Raw genomic sequence first — 20,409 nt, 5'->3', positions numbered from 1 at the left:
TTTAATTTATTGTCATTTTTTCTATTTATTTTAATTGACTGCTCTGACTTGACTCCTATGTCTTGCTTGATTGTCTGTGTGTTTGCGTGTTTTAACTGTCAAAGCACTTTGGGAACACTGTTCTTAAGGGTGTATATGAATTAAGTTATTATATAATAATAATAGTAATAATAATAATAATAATAATAATAATTATTATTATTATTATTATTATTATCTTCATATTTTAGCAACTTTTTGTTTACACCGCCAAGTTCTTTTATTTTATTTTGTAATTTGGCCTCCAGCAGGGGGCGGTAGAGGTTTCCGGTCCACACCGGTTGACCCGCTGATGACCCGGATGTTGATAATATGTCAAACCGGCCAGGCTAGGATGAAGCGCTGTTAGCGTTCACGGGCCACTTTATTTTCTTAATAAAAACACAACTAGATATCCAAATGCCCGGACACATATATTAGAGCCGTGTTTAGGGGTTTATTTTTGCATTTTGCTGTCTATACAGTCATTTTTCATCCTGCTGACGACCTTTTGTTGTGGTCATGTCTACAGAGGTTTATCAATCACCAGCCGACACGAGGTTAGTGTTTTTACTATCACTACTTCAAGTGTGGACCGTTTACAAAAACATTCACAGGGTTTATTATCTTCTAATATGGGTTAAAATATATCAGGTTGAGCTATGAAGTTAAAGCTGAAAGTCGGACTGTGATCTACTGAGAGCTGAAACAGAAGTAATAAATCCTACAGTCATTGTATTTAGATACAAAACCTGCCTGTTTTAATTCTCTAGTGAGTTGTAAATTTTAGGTTTATGCTGCAGTAATTGTCAAATGCCATAACGTAGCCCTGTCATTTGCAGTCGTGATGCTATTAATCACTCTGTAAATCCTTAGTTTGTCATCCTTTTATCAATTTCATTTCAACAGCACCATTATTATGGCCCTAGTTCAAGATTTGTGTCTGCTTTTTGAACATACACAGCTTCGATATACATGAAGAGCAGAGAGCCAGCCCTGGAAAGACACCAATACAGATCCTGCATGAATATGGCACTAAAAATGGCAACCTTCCTGTGTATGTGATGGAGAAAGCTGAAGGAGAAGCCCACCAGCCCAGCTTCGTCTTCAGCGTAACAATCGGAGACGTCAGCTGCACAGGTTCAGTCCTGGCCCTGCTGCATTGACACCTGACTGTAACTGGATGAAACCTTTAATTTGGAGCTGAAAATCACATGTTGATAATTCAGAGAGAGAACCCCAGCTGGTGACATATTTTCACTTTGGCTGTATTGTCATTTGTGTCTTTTGCAGCAGTATACCCTTGAATATATCCTCAGTATATTTTTTGGCAGAGAACAGTGCAGGTCCAGAGGAGAGGGTGAGAGGGATTTGCAAAGCTCTCAGTCTTGAGGTGAAAATATAATCCAGTCTGTATTTAGCATCTTCCAACAACAGTATGCTCTAGAAACACATTTATGAGGCAAGAAAAGGTTTTAGCAGGGTTTTTTTCGGTTTCTTTCTGTGTCCATCCCAGTCAGTGCCCTCAAGGGTTGATTTTGTTGTATAAAAAAATATATTGTGTGTTTTCCAACTTTAAAAGAGGACTGAAAAGTTTGTGTTTTTAATATTAGAATGTGAAATATAATGTGTCTAAATGTCTTTTGTTTCAGGTCAAGGTCCCAGTAAAAAGGCTGCTAAACACCAGGCTGCAGAGGCTGCACTGAATAGTCTGAACATAGATGCTGGAATAGTGTGAGTAGAGCTGAAACAATTAGCTGACATAATTATTTAACATGAATGTGAAATGTAAAATTATGTGGCAACAATTTAGATAATGGATTTCTCGTTTAAATAATTATTTTAAGAGCAAAAATGCTCCAAGAATGTACTAGTTACAGATTCCCAAATGGGAATATCTGTCTTCTTTGTAAACTGACTTTATTTTGGTAAATACAGTTTTAGTATAATAACTTTATTTCTAAAAAAATATAATTCTTTTCTGAGATAAATACTCAAGGAAGTAATTGGTACTTAAATCAGTAATGAAAATAATCATTAGTCAATCCCACACTTGAGTGGCAAACCCCTGCTTGAGCTTAGAATTTTTAAAAATACAGCAAATTGTTTTGATTTTGATCGTGAAAGCTTTCTGTTGTTATAAATGGTAATAAACTGAATATGTTTTTGATTCTTAGCTGAACAAAAAAACATCAGTTTAAAGATATCAATTAAAATCAGTTAATTTAAATGATGTTTGAATTTTTTCTCATACACAAGAAAGGTAAAAAATATTCGTCAGACAATATTTTCTATATTTTCTAGAGTGCGTGCATCAAACTGATTTACAGACGACCGGTAGTTAGCGTGGATCTGTTGCAGCTGTGGTGCTGTGATGTGCTTTGATGTAATTGCCAACAGGAATGTTGCTGGGAAGTCTGCGGACAGCAACGGTGTCGCAGCAGAAACAAACAACCATCCCAACTCTGTGGGCATACTACAGGTGGGTCAGTCTTATGCTGTCATTTCTTATGTATGTCTACATGTTTGTTTAAGCATGAACAAGTTTCTGTCTGTGGGTATTTATAGATTTCTTTCCCAAGCTTCCGTTGAAAAATATGTTTGATTTGATGCATTTATTATCCTAGATAAAAATCGTGTCTCTTCCCTCAGCTGTAGTTCTAAGCGCTATCCAGCTCTACAGTTCATCCTGTTTAATTTGAATATCTATTAAAATAAATACTAATGCTGCTTTCCCTGTTCTTATGAGTTTTTTCTTGTTTGGTTTTTCATGTTAGGAGCTAGCGTTGCAGAGAGGATGGCGCCTTCCTGAATACTCAATTTTAATGGAGGCTGGTCCACCACACAAGAGAGAGTTCACCGTTACCTGTCGAATGGAGTCCCTGTCAGAGAAGGGTTGGGATATTTTTTATGTGAAATGCTCTAAACTGTTATCAATTTTACATGGTTTATTCCGTTCTTAATCTTCCTCTTGTGTTTTACCAGCTGTAGGAAATTCAAAAAAAGCAGCTAAAAAGGCAGCAGCAGAGAAAATGGTGGCAAAGCTTCAAAGTCTGTCAGGCTGTTCTGAAATCACATGGGTGCGTCTCTTCTCTTCTTTTGCGACCTCAAGAGACAGCTGCAACATTAGCGACTGAAAAGTCTTTGAAGTATTTTAATTTTTAAATTTTTCGCTGTGTTTTCCAGACTCCTAAACCAAGTGTTCGATTTGAGAACTTGAGGAACTCGGCGGCAGAGAAGATGTCTTCACTGAGAAGAAGCCCGCTAAGCATTCCCAACACAGATTACATTCAGATGATGTTGGATCTTTCAAAAGAACAAGGCTTTGAGGTCACATACTTTGATATTGGTAAGACAACACTACATCTGTCTCAAAAGTACTGCTAACTTACTTGCAACAGTTTAAATAAGAAATGGTCTGCACTTACATAGCGTCTCTTAACCTTCACGAGGTTCTACAAAATGCTTTACAGTGTGTTTCTTATGCACATTTTCACACACAGACTCACACACCAACACTGGCAGAGAGGTTACATTTCAGTTCCCTAAAATACATCCATGTTTCTACCCCTTGCACTCTGTTTTAGCCTCTTTGTCTCTCCTACTGAATAAGCTAAGAGCAGCACAAGAAAAAGATGCAAGGAGAGCCAAACTTTAGATTACACAGCACTGTAGCATCTTTTGATGGTTCGTATTTTACCACATATGCACTGTTCATTGTCACCTGTAGTTCTCAAATATTAATGATAAAGCTGTGTCTGTTGGTGGGTGGAAAAAAAATTCATATAAGAATCACGATTCTGGATGAATTAGCAAATTGAAACAAAATGCCAAAAATGACCATTGTCTTGATTTGTTGACACATTTCTGATAGAGGATTGCTGTCAGCAGTAACCCTGATTACAAAAATACGCTTCCTGAGAATCCCTCACACTACAAGCAAACACTTTTGCAGTGCAGAAGCTCTGAATTATGGGCTGCATTGTTTCCTCTGAATCTCTGTACATGTGAGGGCCACCAGGAATCCAGTCTGTGACAGCAGACTTTGCCACAAATATTGAAAATACTACTTAACCCTAACCCTTGTATAAGCGGAGGCCTTTTTTCTATTTCTTCTTCCTTTTACTTTGCTATCTGCTCTTGAGTAGTCATGTGATGTTGTAGCGCTTCCTAAATTTCTCAGATTTTGCCCTCCTCAAAAGGGAAACTGGAGAAAAGAGAATTTAATTCTCATTTTAAATGAATTCTGTCCAAATGAACATATGTACTTTGACTAACTTCTCAGCTAAAAATTTTTGTAACATAAATATGCGTGCGTGAAAAAGACTTCTGATTGCATTGTGATAAAAGGGATCGTTTTAAGCTTGAAAAAATGTAGTGAAAAAGAGAAAACATTCACTGGGAGTCTTTTACCTTTAATAAAATTGTGCATTATAGGGACCATAATGAAGTTATGGTTTATGGGGACTTACAGAATGTCCTCTGCACTAAAGCAAGTCATTTATAGCCACTTTCCATTTGAAGACTGAAAGCTGAAGTTTATTTATTCAGCACTGTATGATGCAGTAGAACAGACAATAGATTGTTTTCAGGAAAACTTTTGTAGGAAACAAACCCAACTTGTGACAGTTTTTACAAGATGGTACTACTATAATTTTGCCAGTTTAAATCTTGTCATTCCAGTCTCATAACTTCTAGTTTAAGAGTGATAGAAGTTCTTCTTGTTGAAACTGTGTGAGCCCGTTTCTCAAACGTTTGTATGACTGTGATGTATTGAACAACCAGAGATAAGGGCTGGGCCAGAATATCTGAATATTCAGTCGTGACGGTGGTATCCGAATATGTATTTTGAGATCTGAATATTTGGATCCCCCCATCGGACGATATCGCACGATTGGTATTCGACATGTCTGTTCGTCTGTACCCCCAGCGGACGATGCGAACCGAACAGAATATTCGGATATTCGTCATTAATCGGGGCCAAACAACCGGAGCCCAGAAATTGCTATTCGCGCCAGCCGTACCAGAGATGTGTGTGAAGGAAACTGTACATAAGAATTTTATGGAGAATATTTATGTAGACTTCCAGTATAAGTTTTCACTTTTTCCCCTCTTTTTCTTTTTTTTGTGGGGTTGTATAAGCAACCCATAAATGCAATTAAAGACAGAGGGTGATCTCCAGAAAACCTTAGGATTTTTTAATGGACTGTAGCATCCTCTATGATGGAGGATAAAGTATAATTACCTGATTTGAAAGCACTTTGCTGTAAAATATGTCAGTATTCTGCAGAAATCTCATGTTGTTACCTGTGTGACCATTTGGCAGATGAGCTGACGGTGAACGGCCAGTACCAGTGCCTGGCAGAGCTGTCCACCTCCCCCGTCACCGTGTGCCACGGCACAGGCATTTCCTGTAGCAACGCACACAACGACGCCGCACACAGCGCCCTCCAGTACATCAAGATCATGGCCTCCAGCAAATAAACCCCACCAGCCGTCTCTTCAGTTACACTGTCACATGTATCAGCAGATGCTCAGTCATAATGAGGTCTTCCTGCGATATAAGGTCCAGGTATATTTTTTTAACCCTGCATATCATAACGCAGAACCAGCTCCACAGTAACTAAGCTACATTGACTTTAGTTGTGCAACTTTGTATTTGTGAGGAAACTTCTATAAAGTTAAGAGCCAAAACAGTCTAAATTTTTGTCATCATGCTGTTAAGATGCCAATCTGTTTCACTTTAGATGTCAGTGTAAATGTGTAAATGATGCAGGAAACAGTGTTCTGAAAGACTTGTTTTTATCTTTTTTACATGCATAGCTTGACCTGTCATTGCTTTAAAAGTTTGTTTTTACAGTGTTGCTGTAGTGACAATAAGTGTTGGTCTCTTTTGTCATCTGGATGCAAATGATTTTAGTCTTCAGTTGATTGAATGAATGTTTTTAGTTTTTCAGCAGTGATATACTGAGAGAGGGAGAAAGAGAGATTAAATTGAATTTTGTAAGAATGGGTGGGCTTCATTTTGATCCACTTAAAAATATAATTTATTTTTTCCACTCTTCCATCTGCCAGTATGCAACCTGCAGCACAACTCCACTGTCTTTATCTGGTTGACTTTAAAATAGATAACTGCTTTATATTCCTGACCGGTTTGTTCGCATTTTATTTGCCGTGTGCCTCATTGTATGTAGAAGTAAAACATGATGTATTTAATACATTTACTGAGTGCTGTTTGAACTGAACCCTGGTGGAGAATAATAGCAGCAACAGCAACACGTGTATGCAGAAAAATAAATCCAAGGACTAAATGTTAATGAGTGTCGGTGTCTGTTAATGCTCATACATGTGGGGAATATGCATTTTACCTATCTATTAAAACTATTAAATGCTTTAATTACTCTTTTAGTTATTACTCATATAATCATTATTAATCTTCATTTAACTGTATCATGTACTCAATTATATATCAGTGTGTTTGCAATTTGTATTAATCCTATAATCAAATATACTAGAGTGCCTATGAATGCATGTTCGAGCTTTAACTTGTAACCTGAAAATTGTGATTTGTGCAGAAATGTTTAAGCTTTAACTTCTAACCTAAGGAAAGTGTTGACTTAAGGTGAATATTTCACACTCTATTTAGCTAAAAAAAAAAGCCTGTGGTTTCCTCTGACCTTTAAGAGGAGGCTGGGGGAAAATTACCCTCTCACCTCAAGTGACAGGTTGAGACAAAAGTAAGACAAGTTAACAGTTTTAAGAGAAAAAGGTACAACACCCGTTAAACTGGATGGAGCACCTTGAAGAACAGGGGGGGTCTGTGGTTTCAGAGATGTGCTGAGTGTCACGTAGGCACTGGGGACGGAGAAGGAGCAGAAAGGTTTAAGTAAAGGTCAGTTGCTTAAACAGGAATAAAAGTTAAAGTATTAGACCGTAAACAATATTGGGGAATTAAGATTAAATTATAATGTTCGTGAGAAAGATACTTAAAAGGAAGTGAAATCAGCAATGTCTTAAATTAACAGTAAAATGTGGATAAGCAGAGGAATCTTATACTATTTAATGAGGATCCTAAATTAAAATCAGATTAAGGAATACAATCATTCAGATCTGCCGTATATGTGTAATTAAATTATTGATATTGTTATTAAAATATAGATTGAATAAAACTGAATCAATAAAATGCTTAATTCAGCACAAATGGAACAGAGTCTTCTGATCTCAGAGAGGAGAGCTCTTAAAGTCTGTGTAAAGGTCACAGGGAGCTGACACTCATTACAGGAGGAAGACGGCTCGGATTGGACGAAGACTGAAGACATCCGGCAGGCCTTCCTCAAGTGCGGACCAATCAGAAGACAACATCTTCTTAGTTTAAAACTCATGTAAGAGTTTAGAATTCACTCTCTGTTGTGAACAGCTGCATGCAGAGGAATATTGTCTTAGTCTAGTCAATCTGCTGTCAGCTAGAACAACAGGGAGTCTGCATGCATGCATTTCTGTACTATCCAATGTGTTTTTACTAAATATTCTTAAACGAATATTTTGACTCTGAGTCATCCTTGTCTCCGAGTGTTATTCCTCATTAACAGTACCAAAGAATCCGTTCTAACATACAATAGGCTGTGCTGAAAGGAGATTGCTGCGGTGCATTCAGGAGCTGTAGCAGTGTTATTGAATGAAATGCCTCCTGGGAGTAGACCACTTGACAGCCATCCATTTATTGGGCAGCACGTCCTGCAGTATTAGTACAAAGCCAATTACATCACAGCCAGTGCCGGGTGCATTCAGTCTTGATTTGTGTGGTTTAATAACTCAGATGAGAAACCTCTTGTCCGTAGTAAAAAGGAGTGGTGAAAATGTCTTTAAATAAAATCTGTAATTTGTGGATTATAATAACTGACAAAGCCAGAAAGTTATTTTTGTGATTTTTGAAAGGAATTGAAGATTGAGTAAAACCTTAAGCTTCACATTTTGACTAATAATAAATAAAATCAATATATAATTGCGTGACTTTCTGTAACATAGTTGACATTTTTGCTGTTTTCAGGCCTAAAATCAACATGGCCACCTATAACCAAACACCACATGGCATTTTTACAGAAAGATTCTTCAAAATATTATATATATATATATATATATATATATGTGTGTGTGTGTGTGTATATATATACACACACACACACACACACACAATTGAGTAAAATTGAAATCGAAAGTTACTTATAAAGATACTGTAGTAAACCTGTTGACATGCAATAAATCCACACTTGATTCATACTGTATATTAAATAGCTCAGAAAGCCTTGGAGTCTTTCCAGTCTTTTCTTCAGGAGGAAATGACATCATGTGGAGCAGGTCATGTGATCTGGAATCAATACACTTCCTGGAGAGGTGTTTTTATAATGGGTAACTTGTGGTAGGGTGGTTGTTATTCGGCTGGTTATTTCGTTGACATTTTAGTGATATCCAGTCATTTTTTTTTTATAAGTGATTATTTCCATAATAAATAATTCTGGAATTTGTAAAGACATGATCATAATGAACATAAAAAACATTAGTTTTTAAAAAAACTTTTAATAAAACATATGCAAGATACATTCCATGGACTTCAAAAGGCCGTCAGGTGTTCCAATCACTTCCATGGCCACAGGTGTATAAAGTCAAGCACCTAGACATGCAACTTTGTGGGAGTTTGGAGCTGGTTCCTTCCTCTTCCAACATGACTGTGCACCAGTGCACAAAGCAAGGTCCATAAAGACATGGATTACAGAGTCTGGTGTGGATGAACTTGACTGGCCAGCACAGAGTCCTGACCTCAAACCGATAGAACACCTTTGGGATGAATTAGAACGGAGACTGAGAGCCAGGCCTTCTGTCCAACATCAGTGTGTGACCTCACAAATGCGCTTCCGGAAGAAAGGTCAAAAAATTCCAATAAACACACTCCTAAACCTTGTGGACAGCCTTCCCAGAAGAGTTGAAGCTGTTATAGCTGCAAAGGGTGGACCAACAACATATTGAACCCCATAAATTAGGAATGGAATGTCACTTACGTTCATAGTCAAGGCAGGTGAGAGAATACCTTTGGCAATATAGTGTACTAAATTATGACGTTTCAATGACATATTGGATGACATACTGAACTATGATGTTTAATGACGCTTTGGACGACATGCTAAACTATGACATTATTATCATATTTTGGACGACATACTAAACGATGACGTTTTAGTGTCATTTTGTGCAACATACTAAACTATGACATTTTAACCCCACATTGGACCATATTGTAAACTATGACATTTTGGTGACATTGTGGAAGAGACATTAAACTATGACATTTTCACCCCATATTGGATGACATATTAAAATATGATGTTGTTTTTCCACATTTTGGATGACATACTAAACTATGACCTTTTAATGACATTTTGGATGACATACTAAACTATGATGTTTTAATGACATTTTGGAAGACATACTAAACGATGACGTGTTTTCCACATTTTGGACGACATGACGTTATAGTGATATTTTGGATGAGACATTAAACTATGACATTTTTGTCATATTTTGGACCATATACTAAACTATGATGTTTTTTTCCACATTTTGGACGACATAATAAACTATGAGGTTTTTGTCATATGTTAGACGACATACGAAATTTTTATGTTTTTGTCATATTTTGGATGACATACTAAACGATAACATTTAGAGACATTTTGGACAGCATGCAAGACTATTACGTTTTCTGTCCATTGTCGGACAACATACTAAACTATGATGTTTTGTCCATTTCCGGACAACATTCTAAACTATGACATTTTTTGTTCATTTTCGAATGACTTACTAAACTATGACGTTTTTTGTCAATTGTCGGACGACATACTAAACTATGACGTATTTTGTAAATTTTCGGACGACATACAAAACGATGACATTTGTGTCCATTTTCAGACGCCATACTAAACTATGACGTTTTTGTCCATTTTCGAACAAAAAATGACGTTTTTTGTCCATTTTCGGACGACATACTAAACTATGACGTTTTTTTCCGTTTTCGGATGACATACTAAACTATGACATTTTTTGTCAATTTTCGGACGACATACTAAATGATGACATTAGTGTCCATTTTCAGACGCCATACTAAACTATGACGTTTTTGTCCATTTTCGAACAAAAAATGACGTTTTTTTTGTCCATTTTCGGACGACATACTAAACTATGACGTTTTTTTCCGTTTTTGGATGACATACTAAACTATGATGTTTTTGTCATATTTCTGATGACATACTAAACTATGACATTTTAGTGATCTTTTGGACGACCTACTAAACTATGACGTTTTTGGTCATGTTTTGAACGACATACTAAACTATAACATTTTTTGTCAATTTTCGGACGACATACTAAATGATGACATTAGTGTCCATTTTCAGACGCCATACTAAACTATGACGTTTTTGTCCATTTTCGAACAAAAAATGACGTTTTTTTTGTCCATTTTCGGACGACATACTAAACTATGACGTTTTTTTCCGTTTTCGGATGACATACTAAACTATGACGTTTTTTTCCGTTTTTGGATGACATACTAAACTATGATGTTTTTGTCCATTTTCGGACTAAAAATGATGTTTTTTGTCCATTTTCGGACAACATACTAAACTATGATGTTTTTGTTCGTTTTTGCCAATAAATGACGTTTTTTGGACGACATACTAAACTATGACTTTTTGTCCATTTTCAGACGCCATACGAAGCTATGACGTTTTTGTCCATTTTTGGACAAAAAATGACGTTTTTTTATCCATTTTTGGATGCCATACTAAACTATGATATTTTTTTGTCCATTTTCAGACAACATACTAAACTTCGACATTTTTTGTTCATTTTCAGAGGACATACAAAACTATGAAGTTTTTTTGTCCATTGTCGGAGGACATACTAAACTATGACGTTTTCTTGTCCATTTTCGAATGACATATCAAACTATGACCTTTTTGTACATTTTCAGACAAAAAATGACATTTTTTGTTCATTTTCGTACAACATGCTAATTTTCAACTTTTTTTCCATTTTCGGACGACATGTTGAACCATGATGTTTTTTTTTCTGTTTTCAGATGACATACTAAACTATGACGTTTTTGTCCATTTTCGGACTAAAAATTATGTTTTTTGTTCATTTTCGAACGAAATACTAAACTATGACGTTTTATGTCCATTTTTAGACGACATACTAAACTATGATGTTTTTGTCCTTTTTGGCAATGAATGACATTTTTCAGACGACATACCAAACTGTGACGTTTTTTGTCCATTGTCGGACAACATACTAAACTATGACTTTTTTTTGTCCATTTCTGGAAGACATACTAAACTATGATGTTTTTTGTCCATTGTCGGACACCATACTAAACTTCGACGTTTTTTTTCCATTATCGGATGACATACTAAACTATGACGTTTTTTGTCCATTTCGGATGACCTGCTAAACTATGACGTTTTTGTCCATTTCCGGATGGCATACTAAACTATGACTTTTTTTGTCCATTTTCGGACAAAAAATGACGCTTTTTATTCATTTTTGGACGACATACTAAACTTTGACGTTTTTTTCCATTATCCGATGACATACCAAACTTCGACGTTTTTTGTCCATTTCGGATGACATGCTAAACTATGACGTTTTCTGTCCATTTCCGGATGACATATTAAACTATGAGGTTTTTTGTCAATTGTCGGACAACATATTAAACTATGACATTTTTTGTCCATTTTCACACGCCATACGAAACTATGATGTTTTTATCCATTTTCGGACAAAAAATTAAATTTTTTGCCCATTTTCAAACGACATACTAAACTGTGACGTTTTTGACCATTGTCGGACGACATGCTCAACTATGACGTTTTTTGTCCATTTCCGGACGACATGCTAAACTATGATGTTTTTTGTCCATTGTCAGACAACATACTGAATTATGACCTTTATCTGTCTATTTTCGGATGATATACTGAACTATCACGTTTTTGTCCATTTTTGGACGCCATGCTAAACTATGAAGTTTTTGTCCGTTTTTGGACAATAAATTATGATTTTCGGACGACATACTAAACTATGACGTTTTTTGTCCATTTTCGAAGGCCATACTAAACTATGAAGTTTTTGTCCATTTTCGGACAAAAAATTACTTTTCTTATCCATTTTGGATGACATACTAAACTATGACGTTTTTGTCCATTTTCAAACGACATATAAAGTATGACGTTTTTGTCCGTTTTTGGACAATAAATTACGTTTTTCGGACGACATACTGAACTATGACATTTTTTTGTCCATGTTCGGAGGCCATTCTAAACTATGAAGTTTTTGTCCATTTTCTGACAAAAAATGACGTCTTTTATCCATTTTCAGACGTCATACTAAACTATGACTTTTTTTGTCCATTTTCAGACAATATACTAAACTTCGATGTTTTTTGTACATTTTCAGACAACATACTAAACTATGACATTTTTGTTCATTTTCGAACGACATACGAAACTACGACATTTTTGTCCATTTTCAGATGCCATACTAAACTATGACATTTTTGTCCATTTTCGAACAAAAAATGACGTTTTTTATCCATTTTCGGATGACAAACTAAACTATGATGTTTTTTGTCAATTTTCAAATGACGTGCTAAACTATGATAATTTTGTCCATTTTCGGATGATGTACTAAACTATGACATTTTTGTCCATTTTCAGACAAAAAATGACGTTTTTTTGTCCATTTTTGGATGACAAACTAAACTATGACGTTTTTTGTCAATTTTCAAACGACATACTAAACTATGATATCTTTTGTCCATTTTTGGACGACGTACTAAACTATGACATTTTGTCCATTTTCAGATAAAAATGATGTTTTTTGTCCATTTTCGGATGACATACTCAACTATGACATTTTTTGTCCATTGTCGGAAGAAATACTAAACTATGATGTTTTTTGTCCTTTTCCAGATGACATACTGAACTATGAAGTTTTTTGTCCATTTTCAGACGCCATACGAAACTATGACGTTTTTATCCATTTTCGGATGACATACTAAACTATGACGTTTTTTGACCATTTCGGACAACATACTAAACTATGACGTTTTTTGTCCATTTTCAAACGACATACTAAACTATGATGTTTTTGTCCGTTTTTGGACAATAAATGACCTTTTTCGGACGACATAATAAACTATGACGTTTTTTGTCCATTGTTGGATAACATACTGAACTATGACGTTTTTGTCCATTTCTGGACAAAAAATGACTTTTTTTATCCATTTTCGGACGACATACTAAAGTATGACTTTTTTTGTCCATTTTCGGACGCCATACTAAACTATGACATTTTTTGTCCATTTTCGGACAAAAAATGACACTTTTTATTCATTTTCGGACGACATACTAAACTTCAACGTTTTTTTTTTCCATTTTCGGACGACATACTAAACTATGACGTTTTTGTCCATTGTTTGGCAATAAATGGCGTTTTTCAGATGACATACAAACTATGATGTTTTTGTCCATTTTCGGACGACATACGAAACTATGACATTTTTGTGACCTTATAGATGACATACAAAACTTTGACGTTTTTGTCATATTTTGGACGACATACTAAACTATGACGTTTTTGTCCGTTTTTGCCAATAAATGACGTTTTTCGGACGACATACTAAACTATGATGTTTTTTGTCCATTTTCGGACAACATACTAAACTATGACGTTTTTGCCCATTTTCGGATGACATACTAAACTATGATGTTTTTTGTCCATTTCCGGATGACATACTAAACTATGACGTTTTTGCCCATTTTCGGACGACATACTAAACTATGGCATTTTTTGTCATTTTCAGACAGCATACTAAACTATGATGTTTTTGTGACTTTTGGGATGACATACTAAACTATGGCCTTATTTTTCATATTTTGTGGAAGCAAGAAAGCAGTGACAACATAAAGTAAAGAGCTTGAGGTGGACTTGAACCAGTGTCTCAAAAGCAGTCTTGTTTATTAGTCACCCTCTCAACCAGTTGAGCTACCAGGAACCCTTGTTTTGTATGTTGGAGGACATACTAAACTACGGCTTTTTTGTCACATGTTGGACAATATGATACAGTGAAATATTTTTTTCTGAGTTGCTTTTTGGGCGTACTTGTTGAATTTTTCAGTGGCGTAGTGTAGAAGAATGAGCAATGCATGAGATTTGATCCTGTGTCTCAGCTGCAGTCTTTCTTATACAAGTCACCCTACCAACCAGGTGAGCTAACTGAACACTTGGAACCCAAATGTTGGAGGACATAGAAAACTATGACGTTCTCTGTCCATTTTCGGATGACATACTAAACTATGATATTTTTGTCCATTTTCAGACTAAAAATGCCGGGTTTTTTTGTTCATTTTCGGACAACATACTAAACTGACGTTTTTGTCCATTTTAAAACGACATACTAAAGTATGATGTTTTTGTCCATTTTTGGACAATAAATTACGTTTTTCGGACGACATACTAAACTATGACGTTTTTTGTCCATTTCCGGACGACATACTAAACTATGACATTTTTGTTCATTTTCAGACGCCATATGAAACTATGAAATTTTTATCCATTTTCGGACAAAGATGACATTTTTTGTCCATTTTCGGACGGCATACTAAACTATGACATTTTTGTCCATTTTCAGACAACGTACTAAACTATGATGTTTTTGCCCATTTTCGGACGACATACTAAACTATGGCGTTTTTTTTGTCATTTTCAGACGGCATATTAAACTATGACGTTTTTGTGACTTTTGGGATGACATTCTAAACTATGACGTTTTTGTCATATTTTGGACGACATACTAAACTATGGCCTTATTTTTCATATTTTGTGGAGAGGAAGCAAGAAAGCAGTGACAACATAAAGTAAAGAGCTTGAGGTGGTCTTGAACCAGTGTCTCAAAAGCAGTCTTGTTTATTAGTCACCCTCTCAACCAGTTGAGCTACCAGGAATCCTTGTTTTGTATGTTGGAGGACATACTAAACTACGGCTTTTTTGTCACATGTTGGACAATATGATAAAGTGAAATTTTTTCCTGAGTTGCTTTTTGGGTTCACTTGTTGAATTTTTTCAGTGGGCTAGTGTAGAAGAACAAGCCCTGCGTGAGATTTGACACTCTGTCTCAGCTGCAGTCTTTCTTATACGAGTCACCTGCCCAACCAGGTGAGCTAACTGAGCACTCATGACCCAGATGTTGGAGGACATAGAAAACTATGACGTTTTCTGTCCATTTTTGGATGACATACTAAACTATGATGTTTTGTCCATTTTCAGACTAAAAATAACGTTTTTTTGTTCATTTTCGGACGACATACTAAACTGACGTTTTTTTGTCCATTTTCGGATGACATATTAAAGTATGACATTTTTTGTTCATTTTCAGACGCCATATGAAACTATGACATTTTATCCATTTTCGGACAAAAAATGACATTTTTTGTTCATTTTCGGACGGCATACTAAACTGACATTTTTGTCCATTTTCAGACGACATACTAAACTATGACTTTTTTTGTCCATTTTCAAATGACGTACTTAACTATGACGTTTTTTGTCCATTTTCATACGACATACTAATTTTTGATGTTTTTTGTCCATTTCCGGACGACATACTAAACTATGACGTTTTTTGTCCATTTTTGGATGACATACTAAACTATGACATTTTTATTCATTTTCAGACGCCATATGAAACTATGACATTTTTATCCATTTTTGGACAAAAAATGACATTTTTGTCCATTTTCGGACGGCATACTAAACTATGACATTTTTTGTCCATTTTCAGATGACATACTAAACTATGACGTTTTTTTGTCCATTTTCAAACGACATACTTAACTATGACGTTTTTTGTCAATTTTCATACGACGTACTAATTTTTGATGTTTTTGTCCATTTTCGGACGACATACTAAAGTATGACTTTTTTGTCCATTTTCATATGACATACTAATTTCGACGTTTTTTGTCCATTTTCGGATGACATACTAAAGTATGACTTTTTTGTCCATTTTCAAACGACATACTCAACTATGACGGTTTTTGTCCATTTTTTGGCAATAAATGACGGTTTTCGGACGACATACTAAACTGTGACGTTTTTTGTCCATTTCCGGATGACATACTAAACTATGACGCTTTTGTCCATTTTTGGACAATGCATGACGTTTTCAGACGACATATTAAACTATGACGTTTTTTTCTCCATTTCCGTACGACATACTCAACTGTGACGTTTTTTGTCCATTGTTGGACGATATACTAAACGATCACGTTTTTTGTGACTTTTTGACGACATAGTAAACTATGACATTTTGCCCATTTTCGGACGATATACTAAACTATGATGTTTTTGTCCATTTTCTGACAAAAAATGACCTTTTTTTGTCCATTTTCGGATGACACACGATGACGTTTTTGCCCATTTTCGGACGACATACTAAACTATGACGTTTTTGTCCATTGTCAGAGGACACAATAAAATTTAACCTTTTTTGTCCAATTTCGGTGAAAAAATTTCGTGTCTTGTCCATTTTCGGTAAACATACTAAACTGTGACATTTTTGTTTATTTTCGGACAAAAATGACGTTTTTTGGTCCATTTTCGGACGACATATTAAACTTCGATGTTTTGTCCATTTTCGGACAACATACTAAACTATGACTTTTTGTCCATTTTTGGATGACATACTAAACAATGATGTTTTTTATCCATTTTCGGACGACATACTACACTATGATTTTTTTGTCCATTTTCGGACAAAAAATGATGTTTTTTTGTTTATTTTCGCACGACATACTAAACTATGACTTTTTTGTCCATTTTCAAATGACATACTCAACTATGATGATTTTTGTCCATTTTCAAACGACATACTCAACTATGATGGTTTTTGTCCATTTTCATACGACATATTAATTTTTGACATTTTTTGTTCACTTTTGGACGACATACTAAACTATGACTTTTTTGTCCATTGTCGGACGACATACTAAACTATGACGTTTTTTTGTCCATTTTCATACGAAATACTTATTTTCGACGGTTTTGTCCATTTTTGGACAATACATGATGTTTTTCGGACGACATACTAAACTGTGACATTTTTTGTCCATTTCCGTACGACATACTCAACTGTGACATTTTTTGCCCATTTTCGGACGATATACTAAACTATGATGTTTTTGTCTATTTTCTGACAAAAAATGACCTTTTTTGTCCATTTTTGGATGACATACTATGACATTTTTGCCCATTTTCGAACGACATACTAAACTATGACGTTTTTTGTCCATTGTCAGAGGACACAATAAAATTTAACCTTTTTGTCCATTTTCGGTGAAAAATTTCGTTTCTTGTCCATTTTCGGTAAACATACTAAACTGTGACGTTTTTGTTTATTTTCGGACAAAAAATGACATTTTTTTTGTCCATTTTCGGACGACATACTAAACTTTGATGTTTTTTGTCCATTTTCGGACAACATACTAAACTATGACATATTTTGTCCATTTTCGGACGACATACTAAACTATGACGTTTTTTGTCCATTTTCAAACGACATACTAAACTATGACATTTTTGTGACCTTTTGGACGACATACTAAACTATGACATATTTGGTCATGTTTTGAACGACATACTAAACTATAACATTTTTGGTCACATTTTGGACGACATACTAAACTTTGACGTATTAATTACATTTTGGATGACATACTAAACCATTATGGTTTTTTCCACATTTCGGACGACATGCTAAACTATGATGTTTTTGCCCATTTTCGGACGACATACTAAACTATGACATTGAGATAAAGTCAGAGAGGCCAGACTGAGACGATTCGGACATGTCCAGAGGAGAGAGAGTGAATATATTGGTAGAAGGATGCTGAGTTTCCCACTGCCAGGCAGGAGGCCTAGAGGAAGATCAAAGAGGAGGTTTATGGATGTGGTTAAAGAGGACATGAAGGTAGTTGGTGTGAGAGAAGAAGATGCAGCAGACAGGGTTAGATGGAGGCAATTGATTCGCTGTGGCGACCCCTGAAGGGAAAAGCCGAAAGGAAAAGAAGAAGAAGATACTAAACTATGACGTTTTTGCCCAGTTTTGGACGACATACTAAAATCTGATGTTTTTGGTCATATTTTGGACGACATACTAAACTATGACATTTTTGTCATATTTCTGATGACATACTAAACTATGACATTTTAGTGATCTTTTGGACGACCTACTAAACTATGACGTTTTTGGTCATGTTTTGAACAACATACTAAACTATAACATTTTTGGTCACATTTTGGACAACATACTAAACTATGATTTTTTGTTCATATTTTGGATGACAAACTAAACTATGACATTTTAGTGACCTTTTGGACGACATACTAAACTATGACGTTTTTGGTCACATTTTGGACGACATACTAAATTTTAACGTTTTAATAACATTTTGGACGACATACTACACCATGATGTTTTTTTCCACATTTTGGACGACATATTAGACTGTGACATTTTTGTGACATTTGGACTACCATAATAAAATATGAAGTTTTAGTGACATTTTGGACCACATACTAACCCATGATGTGTTTTTTTCACATTTTGGACCGCATACTAAACTATGACATTTTTCCACATTTTGGATCACATACTAAACTAAGTAAAGTAATTTTCATGGGATTTTTTTTGCTCTTTAACCCAGTAGGAAAGCTGTATATGACCTTTTAATTTTGCACAGTTAACACTCAAATTATGATGGACTTGTTTCCTTGTTTATGTGAACTACAACATCATTAGCTGCAGCATCCGGATGTTATATAAAACTGGTAAGTTCAGCGACAGTATCCTGAGGGCAATTAAATGACAAATATTGTGCAAGAACAGCACTATATTCAACACTGTCAATTTCCACTTCTTAGAATGTTTACTGACAATTATCACACCTAAAATAAGAAATAATATTCTGTACTTTTAGCAACTAGTTCTCAGCTGTATACCATAAACATCATAGGGTTCTGTATACTAATCAGTCAAAAACAAAATGAGTACTACCCAATACACAGTGAACAACAACAATTTGTAGCCTTGATCTGTGGTAAAAAAAATCAGAAATATTCTGTGCAGTAATGTAAATTTTAAAATACTATAAAATACAGTAAGTAGCGCTCTATACATTTAATAGTAAACCTGAGATGAACAACAAACAGTAACAATACTCCATATTCTTAAATCAAATACAATAAAACACAATAAGCAACACTCTATACATTTAACAATAAACCTGAGAACAATAATAAACAGTAACAATACTCCATATTCTTAAGTCATTTAATAGTTCACAGCTCAGCAAGCATCATAGTGTTCCACATTGAAATCACAAAATACTGCTCTCAATAATCGTTCACAGTGAGCAGATGTTCTTGTGTCCATGGTCCAGACGTGCCCATCGAACAGGCCGAGGGGGTCTGACATCGTCTACTTCCTAGAGCACCTCCTCTTTTTGCAATCTTCACATGTGATGGAAATAAAGTAACGCTGGTTTAGCACATCGATCAAAGGTCTGTAGGTGTAAAGCAGGAAGCCCTCCACAATGAGGATGTGAGTCTCCTCCTCCTCCTTGTGGTCAGACTTTGGGACGATCTCTGTGTCCAGGGTGTTGTTAACGCCATGAGACTTCTCAAACTTCACCGGGTTCTCCAGCCACGCGTAGATCCTACTCATCATGGTGTCCATGTCCAGAGCAGTGATGACATCGTACTGCTTAAAGACATCTTCACCAACTTCAATCTGATCTTGGGGCTTGAAGAAGTCATCCTGATGGACCATGCAGCAGTTGGGCAGGTTCTTGATCAGGCGGTTGGTGAAGATGGTTTTCCCTCCATCGGTTATGCTGCCGATGCCGATGATGTACTTCATGTTCTCGGATTGGTCAAAGCTCGGAAAAAGGGTCAAAAACATTAACAAAAACCGGGTTGGGAGCAATCAGACGTGGAAGAAAGCTGAAAAAGAGAAGGTTGCAGCAGGAAACATCAACTACTGGAGTCCTCCATGGCACTTGAGTTTAGTGAGTAAGGTGAGAGCAGAAAGGAAGCTGCCACTCAGGCGTGGTTCTTCCACCGATAGAGGACCTCTTTCTGCTGTCGCTGCTACAAATACTGCCCTAGTTGAGATTTTAGGTGGAATATTCCTTTTAACCAGCCCCTCAGGTCTCTTTGAGGATTTTGGATGGAATACTCAGTTAAACCAACATTTTAGGTGCATGTCCAGGGATTTTTGGTGGA

General features: G+C 35.7%; 1 protein-coding gene across 1 annotated transcript; it reads left to right on the top strand.

Annotated features, from left to right (window-relative positions):
• Window positions 1-327: 327 nt before the first annotated feature.
• On the top strand, window positions 328-6,335 carry prkra (protein kinase, interferon-inducible double stranded RNA dependent activator). The gene is made up of 8 exons (XM_022211309.2): window positions 328-578; window positions 983-1,158; window positions 1,671-1,752; window positions 2,419-2,500; window positions 2,796-2,913; window positions 3,004-3,098; window positions 3,205-3,367; window positions 5,345-6,335. The coding sequence occupies exons 1-8, from the start codon at window positions 541-543 to the stop codon at window positions 5,500-5,502; spliced, it is 912 nt and encodes a 303-aa protein (XP_022067001.1). The 5' UTR covers window positions 328-540; the 3' UTR covers window positions 5,503-6,335.
• The last annotated feature ends 14,074 nt before the right edge of the window (window positions 6,336-20,409 follow it).

The sequence above is a fragment of the Acanthochromis polyacanthus genome, chromosome 14 (assembly GCF_021347895.1).
Source record: "Acanthochromis polyacanthus isolate Apoly-LR-REF ecotype Palm Island chromosome 14, KAUST_Apoly_ChrSc, whole genome shotgun sequence".
NCBI lineage: Eukaryota > Metazoa > Chordata > Actinopteri > Pomacentridae > Acanthochromis > Acanthochromis polyacanthus.
This window is presented reverse-complemented; position numbering and strand designations above follow the sequence as displayed.